This window comes from Notamacropus eugenii, chromosome 2, assembly GCF_028372415.1.
Source record: "Notamacropus eugenii isolate mMacEug1 chromosome 2, mMacEug1.pri_v2, whole genome shotgun sequence".
NCBI lineage: Eukaryota > Metazoa > Chordata > Mammalia > Diprotodontia > Macropodidae > Notamacropus > Notamacropus eugenii.
In genome coordinates, this window is record NC_092873.1 from 328757326 (window position 1) to 328770044 (window position 12719).

The 12719-nt window shown below is 33.9% G+C and overlaps 1 protein-coding gene across 7 annotated transcripts in view; it reads left to right on the forward strand.

Moving 5' to 3' along the window:
- The window catches only part of HELZ (helicase with zinc finger), a 249829-nt gene that overhangs the window by 78145 nt on the left and 158965 nt on the right, over window positions 1–12719 (forward strand). For all 7 annotated transcript variants that reach the window (XM_072645466.1, XM_072645464.1, XM_072645471.1 and 4 more), the window contains 2 exons: window positions 613–720; window positions 1811–2108. In XM_072645466.1, the coding sequence (XP_072501567.1) occupies window positions 613–720; window positions 1811–2108 (406 nt within the window). The remainder of the gene's footprint in view (window positions 1–612; window positions 721–1810; window positions 2109–12719) is intronic.

The following is a 12719-nucleotide window of genomic DNA, read 5'->3' on the forward strand; positions in this document are numbered from 1 at the left end:
CTTGACTTTTTCATGTATATTTTGTTCTTTTGTCCCATTCATTGCATAAAAGTAGTAAATGGACTTCTGAATGAAGCATCTTGGTGTAGAGCAAAGAGTACTTACTGTGTTTGAAGTCAGAACACTTGGATAATTGTGCATCTGGGGCATACATAAGTCATGTCACTGTCATGAATGGGGATGATAATGTTTACACTACTTAACTCATTAAGTTGTTGTATGGGTCATATGAGATAGTATATATGAAATACTTTGCAAACTTTGAATATAGGCTGCTATTGTTAATAAAAAGATGTTTTTAGGCCTAAAATAAGTTTAAAATATAATAGGTATCTGTTTTGGATGTTGCAGCCTTAGTTCAGTCATTTGGGGTTTGGTAGTTATTAAAATATTTTTCATGTATAATTGTCAATATTTTGTTAATTTTTTGCAATTTTTTGTTAATGTACATTGGTTTATTACATTCAATTTTTATGATAGAAATATGTTCCCAGTGCACAGAATTTCTTGAATAATTAATCTGCAACATGTAGCAGTTTCAATTTTGAAGCAGATTGACTACTATTTTTGATAGTAGATATGTAAGATTAGTTAATTTCTTTTTAATTTCAGCTTAGTGAATGTGTAGAAGGTGTGTGGGTGGAACATAATCCAGAACTATCTCTTACTGTCACCACCAAAAAGTCTCATCACACGTGGACGTTTGCTCTCACTTGTAAGGTACGTTTTTTGGTGTTGTCTTAAGACAAATTAACTTTGATAAGTATATTGATCATTTAAGTTTTTGTTAAAAGATCATTAATTTTTTAGTGGAAATGCAGTATGTTATATATGTGCTTTATATCAGCTTTTTTACAAAACAAATAGGAATTGTATTTTGGTTAATTAAACTATGTTAAACCCTTGTTAGACTTTGACATTTATATGTATACATATATGTGTGTATATATATGTGTTTGGGTGCATATATATATATATATATATATATATATATATATATATATATATATATATATACATACTCATACTCTGTACCTATATCTATATCTATATCATCTATATCATCTACATCTCTGTTGTAGAAGTTATGGAAGTTCTTTAATATGTTATTTAATGTAGCACTTCTTAAACTTAATACATTGGAGGGGTTTATTGTTTATTATGACCTAAACTCTACCCAAGGAATTGCTGAATTGGCCATTGTGGGACATGAGAAGAATTGCAACCTGTTTTTATAGCTGGTGAAACCACTGTCCCATTAAACTGTGTCATGATGTCAATAAAATACATTGTAATGAGAATGTGGTACATGAGGGATGTTGCTGCAGTGTTTGTCTTCCTAAATGGTAATTGTTACAGTTAAAATTGAGTCAGAGCAAAAAGTTTCTTTGAAACAATTTTGCATTATTACTTAGTGGATTTTATTCTCCTATACTGTCTCATACCATACCTGAGAGTTTTGAGTATTTAAACCTTGGCTATGAAACCTCCTTCACTGCTCAGAAATGACTCTGATGTATTATAGACTTGGCTGTTGGAAACAGGATAGGGAAAGGAATGGAGGACCTGAAGAGCAGGTGACCGGAGAATTACTAGGAGTAACAATGAAAAGTTCAAGGAATATGCCACAAAGGGATTACTTTTTAACAATTATTTTTATCATTCTAATTTTTATTTAAATAGCTTATTTGTAAAATTTATAGTTTTAACACATTCTAGAGATATGGGAAAACTAAAGTTTTCTGTGGAAATAACTTGAATGCTGATTTAAAATTCGATTTGTTTCAACAAATTGTTAACTTTCTTGTAGCCTGCAAGAATGCTGTATCGAGTAGCATTGCTTTATGATGCTCATCGTCCTCATTTTAGTATCATTGGAATATCTGCTGGAGACAGTACTACTCAAGTATCACAGGAAGTCCCAGAAAACTGTCAAGAATGGATAGGAGGGAAGATGGCTCAAAATGGATTAGATCATTATGTGTATAAAGTTGGGATAGCATTTAACACGGAGATATTTGGAACTTTTCGCCAAACCATAGTTTTTGACTTTGGATTGGAACCAGTGCTCATGCAAAGAGTAATGATTGATGCTGCTTCTACAGAAGGTAATATTTAGAATTTTTTCCCTTTAGTAGGAGACCTTTAGTAATTCTGCTAAAAGAAATGTTTTGGTCTCCAAATGCTCTATAAATATGTGATAGTTGAGATTCGGGATTCCAAATTAATTGAAGCATTTCTTACATAATAAATAGGGCTAATATGGTAGAATTAATAAAGTCCATTTTTTACCCTGTTCTCTTGATGCAAGGAGTTGTTATGTCTGTCTTTCAGAATAGAAATATTTAGAATAGAAAGAGAAAATTTTCTGTGAATAGAGGATTGTGTTATGTTATCTATTAACTTTTATCTATTATCTTTTAAATATAGGAATTATTGCAATAATTATTTTCAAATATTACTACTAGCCATATTCATTAAAATAGTAGTCTATTATATCTAGTGTTATATAACAGGAGAAATTCCATGTTGTGGATGACAATTCAAACTAACAGTTTTTGCTGATGTTGATAAAATAAATTGTTAGTGAAAAATGCTGTGTAATGGATACTATTCCCTGTGCCAGAGACAATCTAAAAAGGAATGTTTTGTTCTTTTGGTATGGGATTTGTATACATCAAGTTTATTTTAATTTCTGTATGGTATTGAATATTTAAATTAATTTTGACATCTTACAAAATGTATTTTTGGGAAGGTTTTATAAATTGGGGTGGCATAAAAACACAAGTGCAAAGTAGAATGACCAATAGTAGCGCTGGATTAAAGTATCTGGGGGTTATTGATTTGTGGTATGAAGGATGAATGTGAATTGGTTCTCTGAATGATTTATCGTTTATTAACTGATACATCCTGGACACAGCGTAGGACATTATGATAATCATACAGTGATTGACTCAACAAACATTAGAAACAGATTTTGATGAAAGAATAAAAATTTTAAAAGTCTTTGTCCTGCTGAGATAATTAATTGTAAATTATTTTGAAGGTAAAAAGAGAGATGGGCCAGGAACTTAAAGCTTTTGGATTTAGATAAAAGTAACTAGGCTTTCCAGTTTGGTTTTAATAGTACTAATATTTGATATCCTTGATTTGGATGCAAGGGTATTGAAAGAATCTTAAGGATGAACAACTCCTTAGTTTTGCTAGGATCAGGAAGGAGTACCTAATACAAAGGGGCCTTCAGATCCAAGAAACTGTAAATCTTTTCAACAGGATCAGTTCTATGCTCCAGGAAAAGAATTCTAGGTAACAGGTTCCTGAAAATCAGGGCAGATTACTTTGTTGAGTTTTCATATTCCCCAACTAGCTTAGACATTTCAATTTATAGTGTACCCATATGTACTTAATAGTTTATATTTCCTTCAGAGTTTAAAGCTCAAGTACCAAAAACCACAAAGCACAATTGATAGCATAGACATATCTATGAAGAAAAACACCAGATTTACAAATGGTTTATGTTCCAAAAGCTTTCAAATTGGTTGTTTGAAAGCATTTTCTTCTAGAAACAGTGATAAAGATGTAAACATTTTAAATGCAATTATGGCCAACGCTGAAATCATTAACTTTTTCCCAAACCTTCCTCAACTTCCTTATTACTATGTCAAGGATACCATCATCTTCCCCGTCATGTAGGCTTACAACACAAGTATCCTTGACTCTTTACTCTTATCTCCCATGTTCAATCTGTTGCCAACTCCAGCTAATTCTGCTTTTGTAACATCTCTTGTATATGCCCCCTTCTCTCTTATGACACTGCCACTGCCCCAGTCTAGGCTCTCTTCACTGTTGCCCGACTATTGCAGCAGCCTTAAATCTCTTCCCACTTTCAATCCAGCCACCACTCAGCTGCCAAATGATTTTAATGTGCAGATCTAACCATGTCTGTCTCTCTGTCTGTCTGTCTGTCTGTCTCTCTCACACACACACACACTCTCTCTAATAAACTCCATTGACTTCCTATCACTTTTAAGATCAACTATAAAAGCCTCTGTCTTTTAAAATCTTTCTCACTCTGGCCCATTCTTACTTTTCCCATCTTCTTTCCTCCCATGTACTCTGAGACTCAGTGACACTGACCTCACTACTATTTGTTTTGCACAGGATGCTCCCTCTCCTCACTCTGGACATTTTTACTGGCTGTCTCCCATACTTAGATTTCTCTCCTTTTTTTTTTATCCCCATCTCTTGACTTCTCTGGCTTTATTCAAGTTCCAGTTAAAGTCTCATCTTCTACAGGAAGCCTTTTCTACTCTTTTCTGTTGATTATCTCTAGTTTGTCTTGTATATAGTGAGTTTATACATGGTTATTTGCATGCTATCTTCCCCTTTAGACTGTGAACTTCCTTGAGAGCAGAGACTTCATTTACCTTTTTTCTGTCTCCATCATCTTGCACAGCGCCTGGCATATTGTAGGTGCTTCATAAATGTTTATTTACTGACAATATAGATATTTCTTCATTGAAATAACATGTAAAGTGCTTTGTAAATTATAAGGCAATATATAAATTCAGGTTGTTATTACTATAACTATTATTATTATAATTTTCATTCTATCTCCCACTGGTACGTATTACAGCCCTTTCAAATGTTAGTAGGTGCCCTTTGTAAATTACTGTAGCAAGAAAAAGAATCAGCTACTAGGTGATGAATTCCTCTCCTCGCCTCCATCCCCCCAAGAGGGAAGGAGAAAGATTTTCCTGAGACAAGTAGGCAAGAGTTAGAAAAATGAGAAGGGGAATAAAGATGTGTGATTGAGATAGTGCCTAAAGTAGTAATAAGAGACCTTTGTGGGGGCTGTGGTTAGCATCCTAATCTTGACACCAAACAGTTCACTTCTGCGTGATGATTATATTTGACCACAGCTGTAAAACAGAATGCTAGCTTCCCGGGGACAGAGACACTTTTACTTTTGTTTTGTTTTTTCTTTGTAATTCCAGAACTTTGAACTGTACTTTGCTGACACTGGGCACCTAATAGATTATTGTTGAATTAAAGTGAATAAAGATGAATGTAAAGGGCTTAACATCTCATCTGATGGAGAGAATGTTTTCTTGATAAAATCCTAGATCTCTTGATGCATTGAAATGAGAGCTGTGAAAGACATAAATAATGGGAGGACCACAATGCTCCTATTCTGCCATTGTGGAGAAAGAGAGGCTGTGGTAGGGCAGAGATTGAGTTACATAATTCCTGATGGTGACCACTGGGTGGCACTGGGTGGCCCATAACAGCTGAGTTGTTTTCTAAAACAAGATTGGTGGGAAGGTGGGGGAGGAGACAGTGAACTCTATATGCCTAGTGCAGTAGCAAATTGAGTGTTGTATGTCTAAATATAGTATAAACGCTTTTCATTTCTTCAACGTGACATTTTGAAAAAACATGACCAATATATTACAGTCAAATAAAATAAATGGAAACTTCTCTTTCTGCTGCCCTAGGTACCAGGCAAACACTACTTTTACACATCACATTATCCCTCACCCTTACTAAGGACTGTTTCAGGCTGCTAGCTGCCCCAGCATGATGGGACGAGGTGCCCTAAGAGTTGGTTTGCTTGGAAATGTGGTCCAAAGTAGGAGTTAAATTCCATCACAGGTCAAATGTCAGAATGTAAGACCAGTATTCAAGTAGTAAGAGATAGTTGAAAAGAATTTTGAAAAGAAAGCGCATTTTTTTAAACGTCTATTAAATATGATTTAAGTATTTTTTCTGCTTTTTCCAAGGAAGAGTTTTCCCCCCACTTAGTAGTTTTTTATTTTTATTTTATTTTTTTAAAATTACATATATAGTTTTCAACATTCACTTTTATAAGATTTTGAGTTCTAAATTTTTCTCCCTCTCTTCTTCCCTTCTTCCCTCCCCAAGACAGCAAGCAATCTGATATAGGTTATACATGTACAATCTTATGAATCATTTTCACTTTAGTCATGTTATGAAAGAAGAATGAGAACAAAAGGGGAAAACAATGAGAAAGATAAAAAACACCAACAAAAAGCAAAAATAGTAAGCTTCAATCTGCATTCAAATTCCTTAGTTCTTTCTCTGGATGTGGATAGCTTCATGTGTCTTTTACCATTGTATTGCTGAGAAGAACTAAGTCTATCATAGTTAATCACTGCACAGTGTTGCTATTACTGTGTACAGTGTTTTCCTGGTTCTGCTCACTTGACTCAACATCAGTTCATGTAAGTCTTTCTAAGTTCTCTGAAATCTGTCTGCTTATCATTCTTATGGTATAATAGCATTCCATTCCATTCCTATGCCACAGTTTGTTCAGCCATTCCTAAGTTGATAGGTATCCTCTTAATTTCCCATTCTTTACTATCACTAAAAGAGCTGCTAAAAATATTTTTGTATATGTGGATCCTTTTCTCTTTTTTATGATCTCTTTGAGATACAAATCTAGTAATATTGCTGGGTTTGATTGCCCTTGGGTGTAGTTCCAAATTGCTCTCCAGAATGTTTGGATCATTTCATCACTCCACCACCAGTGCATTAGTATTCCAATTTTACCATATCTTCTCCAATGTATCATTTATCTTTTCTGTCATATTAGCCAATCTGTGGTGGTACTTGAGAGTTGTCTTAATTTGCATTTCTCTCAATAGTGTTTTAGAGTATTTTTTCATATGACTATAGATATCTTTAATTTCTTCATCTTCAAGAGTGACTTTTAAGGAAAACGTGTAACTTATAGTCTGTTTCATAAAAAAAAATTTGGTGCTTGCCTCACAATCACTTTCTAATATTCATTTTATATGTGAACAAGAGATATCTGAGCATTCTACAAGGCTTTGACTTCTTCATTTCTTGATTCTGAGCCATCATTTTTAATGTAGCTTTTAATGTTTTTCCCTGTACCCATTTTCATGTTGAAATTGGTGAGTTTCCAAGTATATATTTTCTTAATTTGTAGGATCTTGTCAGGTCATAGAACTTTACCACTTCATCTTCAGCAATAGATGTTGGTGTGTAAGGCAAGATGACCAAGAGTGCAATGAAATAATGTTTCTTGTTGCTTTTAGTTCAATCCAGCAAGCTTTTATTAATTAAATACCTACTGTTTACAGGTATTAAAGGTAGCTAGATGGCACAGTGAATAGAATGGGTTTTGAGCTGGGAAGACCAGTGTTCTAATGTAGCCTTAGATACTTACTGTCAGTGTGATATGGGGCAAGTCACTTAACTTCTGTCTGCTTCAATTTCTTCAACTATAAAGTGAGGATTATAGTAGAACCTACCTCTTAGGGTTGTTGTGAGGATCAAATAAGGTCATATTTGTAAAATACTTAGTGCAGTAACTAACACATATTAAGTGCTTAATAAATCTCCCATTCCTCATTCCTCCCTTCCTCTCCCTCCCTTCCTTTTTTTGTCCCAGATACTTGGGATGTCAGGACACAAATGAAATTATATTTTTCCTCAAGAGGTTTACAGTTTATTGAGTAAAACATATATAGATAAATAAATTGAAAATATATACACAGCATAGAATTTCCCCCATGGAAGATACTAACTAGTGAAGCAGAGTGAATCAGGATAGGCATACAGTAGGAGGTGGCACTTGAGCTGAACTTTGAAAGAAGCTAAGGGTTCTAGAATCAGGTGTGTGTGTGTGTGTGTGTGTGTGTGTGTGTGTGTGTGTGTGTGTGTGTGTGTGTGCGCGCGCGCGCGTGTATGTGCATGTGTGTGCATTTGTACTTAAGGGGCTGGAGAGTATATTCAAGGTATAGAAGAGAGCCTGTGGGAAGGCAAAGAAAAATGGATGAAATAGAATATTAGAAAAAGCAAACAGTAAGCCAGACAGTTTGGCAAAACATAGAATATTAAATTGGAGCCATATTGTGAAGGGCTTTAAAAACCAAATAGAAGGTTGGTATTTTATCTTAGAGGCAGGAGAGGAAGCCACTGTAGCTTATTGCACAGGAAAGTGACACGGTCATTTTTGTACTTTAAGATATCACTTTCAGTAAAGGGGAAGGGGATAAGGGCGGGGATGATAAAAGGGAGGGCATACTGCGGGAAGGAGTAATCAGAATGCTTGCTCTCTTGGGGTGGGGGAAAGGGAGAGATGGAAAGAAAATTTAGAACTCAAAATCTTGTGGAAATGAATGTTGAAAACTAAAAAATAAATAAATTTTTAAAAAAGTATCACTTTCAGCTACGTGGAACATGGAGAGGGGAGAAATTCAAAGTAGGGAAACCAATAAGTATATTGATTTAGTCCTGATGAGAAGTGATAGGGATCTGACTGTGAGAATGTAAAGAAGTAGACCATTGTGAGAGTGTTATGGAGATAGAATTAATAAAACTTGGAAATTGATCAGATGTTGAGGATGAGAGAAGTATAATGGTCAAGAATGCCTTCAAAGTTATTCACCTAGGTGGCTAGAAATATTGTTGACATTCAGTTGAAACAGGGAAGTTCAGAAGAGGGGAGAGGAAGACCTGGGGAAATACAATGAGTTCTCTTTGGACATGTTAAATTTTAGCTGCATGCAGGCCATCCATTTGGAAATGGCAAATAGATGGTGACTGTGTTAGGCCCAAATTCAGGAGATTGGGGCTGAATATATAGATCTGAGAGTCATCTGTATAAAAGAAATAGTTAAACTCATGGGACCTGATTATGAGTCATGGGGAAAGAGAGTAGAGAATCTAGTACAGAGCTATAGGGAACACCCACTTGTAGAAGTTTGCAAAAGAATGATAAATGAAAGACAAAGTCAACTCCATCACTTCCTTTATGAGCCTCTCCTAGGCAAACTTATGTGTTTTTTTATTTTTCAAAATTTTATTGTAGCCTTTTTAAAAAAAATTTTTTTATTGATGACTTTTGTTTTTACATTACCTACATTTCCCAATATATTCATCTCTTCTACCTCAGAAAGTCATGATTTATAACAAAGAATAAAAAAAGGAAAAAGAAAACCACCCAGTTTGGCAAAAGTAACGAACACATCAAAAAATCTGTTACCCTACACTATATTCCATATCTATTGTCTCTCACCCCTGCAGAGAGAAGGGTAGGTGACATCTTGTCTTCTTTAGTCTTTGGCACCAAGTTTATTCATGGTTTCCTAGCGTTCAGCTTCAGTTGTTTTGTTTTTTTCTTTCCCATTTACATTTTTGTAATTATTGGGTATATAGTTTTCTCTGGTTCTGCTCACTTAAATTTAATTTCTTTTGTTCTTGAGCCACAATTATTTTCTGATATATGCTTCTTCCTTCCCTATCACCTCCTTTCCATTTAATTGTACCCTCCCTTATAACAAAGAGAATTAGTTAAGCAAAACCAGTGGGTGCAGTAACTGAATCAGAGAGCATTAGCAACATTCTTCACTGGTAGTTCCTTGTCATCTAGGGAAAGGCAACCTTTATAGTGGATTGGGTTAGTAGATTGGCTTAGGATGAAAAAATACATGGGTTCAAATCCCTCTTCAGATACTTATTAGTTATATGTCCCTAGTTAACTCATTTAACCTCTCTGTGCCTCATCTCCTTGTCTATAAAATGAGAGGGTCAGACTCAGGGGGTCTGTGTCCCCTTTCAGTTTTAAATATGTAATACTGTGTTCTTTTCTACAGTGAGGAAGAAAGTATTTTTCATCATATGTTCTCTTAGATCAAAATCAGTCATTTTTATGAAATAGAGTTTTGTTGCCTTTTAGTGTTATTTTTGTTTATATTATTATAGTCGATGTAGATAGTACTGTTCTGATTTTGTTATTCTGTATTAGTACATATAAATCATTCCAAGCTTCTCTGAATTCTTTATATTTGCGTTTTTTAAACAATGCACTAGTATTTAATTACATTCACATGTACTTTGATTAGCCATTCCCCAATCACTGGACACTTAACTTTTTTCTCACTTCCTAGTTCAATAACAAAAATTGCTGCTCTGGATATTTTGGTATATATGGCAACTTTCTTTTCTGTTTTTCCTTGGAATACAGGACCACTTGGTTATAGGATCATAGATCTAGAGCTGGAAGAAAGACCTCAGAGGCCAGCTTGTCCAGATTCCATATTTTACGGATGAGGAAGCTGAGGCTCAGGGATGTTAAATGACTTGTCCAAGGTCACATGTGTTGTAAGGATCAGAGGCAGAATTTGAACTCAGATCCTCTGATGTCAGAGTCTGCCTTTTTACTCTGTATATTATGTCCCTGATGTAGGTACAGATAGTTTAATGGTTGTCCTTTCATTTTATCTACTTTTTCATTATGTTTTAGGGTTTTATTGTAATTATCCAGTAATGGGTCAGTGTGTTGGTCATTAGATAAAGATTACTTATTAAATGTTTTGCTAAAGTTAGTCTAATTGTTCATAGAAGGCGAAAAGACTTTGCAACTTTTAGTTGCTCTGGCCTGTTTCCCTTGAAAAAATGGAAAGCACATAGCAGAGTGTATCAAAAACCAGAATTCTGTAAATGTTGATTATATGAAACACTTGAAGCATAGACACACAGCATAAAAACAAGGGGCTGGAGCAGAATCTGTTATGCTTCAGGTGAAGTAAAAAAAGCAGGGGTAGCAATTATGATCTCAAACAAAGCAAAAATAGATCTAATTAAAAGAGATAAGCAGGGAAACTACATTTTGGTAAAAGGTACCATAGACAGTGAAGTAATATCAACACTAAACATGTACGTGCCAAATGATATAGCATCCACATTTTAAAGGAGAAGTTAATAAGTTACAGGAGAATATAGGCAGCAAAACTAGGTTAGTGGAGGAACTCAACTTTCCCCTCATAGAACTAGATAAAATCTAACAAAGAAAGTAAGTTAGAAATTAAGGAGATGAATAGAATTTTAGAAGAGCTAGATATGCTACAACCTCTGGTGAAAAATGAATGGGAATAGTAATGAATATACCTTTTTCTCAGTGGCACATGCCCCCTTCATAAAAATTGACCATGTATTAGGGCATAAAAACCTCATAACCAAATGCAGAAAAGTAGAAACATGAAATGCATCTTTTCAGAGTGTAATGTAATAAAAATTACATTCAATAAAGGGCCATGAAAAGATTGATTAAAAATTAATTGGATATTAAATAATGCAATCTTAATAGAATAGAATAGAAAGAACAAACCATAGAAACAATCATGAATTTCATTAAAGAGAATGACAAAAATGAGGCAACATACCAAAATTTATGGGACGCAGCCAAAGCAATATTTAAGGGAAAATTTATACTTTTAAATTTACATCAGTAAAATAGAGAAGAATGGATTAATTAGTTGGACATGCAAATGAAAAAACTAGAAAAAGAACTAATTAAAAATCAAATTGGAAATCCTAGAAGTCAAAGGAGAGGTTAATAAAAATTGAAAGTAAGAATATCATTGAAGTAATAATTGAAAGAGCTGGTTTTATGGAAAGAAAAACAACAATAAAATAGATGAACTACTAGCTAATTTGATTTTAAAGAAAGAAAGAAGAAAATCAAATTACCCGTATCAAAAATGGAAAGCAGTGAATGCACCACAAGTGAAGATGAAATTAAAGCAAATATTACAAAATATTTTGCCCAGTTATATGCCAATAAATCTAATAATCTAAGTGAAATGAATAAATATTTGCAAAAGTATAAATTGCCCAAATTAACAGAAGAGGAAGTAGAATACTTAAATAACTCTATCTTAAAAAAAAAAAATTGGACAAGCCATCACTGAGCTCCCTAAGAAAAATATTACCAAGACCAGATGGACTCACAAGTGAGTTCTACCAAACATTTAAAAACTAATTATTTCTAATGCTATATGTAAACTATTTAGAAAAATAAGCAAAGAAGGAGTCATTTCAAATTCCATTTATGACACAAATATGGTGCTCATACCTAAACCAGGAAGGGCAAAAACAAGAAAAGCATAGATGAATTTCCCTAGTGAATATTGATGTAAACATTTAAAATAAAATACTGGCAAGGAGATTAGAGCAATATATCACAAAGATCATACACTGTTACCAGGTGGGATTTATACCAGGAATCAAGGGCTGGATCAATATTAGGAAAACTATCAGCATAATTGACCATATAAATAACTAAACCAACTGAAAAATATGATTGCCTTACTAGATGGCAGAAAAAGCTTGTGACAAAATACAACTATTCCTATTAAAGTCTCTAGAAAGCATAGGAATAAATGGAGCTTTCCTTGAAATAAGTTATATCTATCCAAAACCATCAGCAACACATCTATAATGGAGATAAGCTAGATAGAAGCCTTTCCAGTTAGATAATGGGTGAAACAAAGATGTCCATTATCACCTCTATTATTCAGTAGTATACTAGAAATGCTAGTTCCAGCAATAAGAAAGGCAAAACACATTAAAGGAGTTAGAATAATTACTGAGGAAATAAGACTGCATTCTTTGCAGATGATGTGATAATTAGAGTACCCTAGAGAAAAATGCTTAGATTAAGGATAAGGATATGCTAGTAGAAACTGCTTTTGAAGAATAAGCCAAATGTATGTATGCCCATAATACATATTTATTACAAGTTATCCAAATGGATATAAGTATGTAGATATTTAAACACAGATACACATTTAAATAAATCAGAAATATTCATTAAAGCTAAAACCTTACTTAAAATTGCTACTTAAAACTTCTCTTTAATCTGAAACATGCTTCTTTTTCTTTGA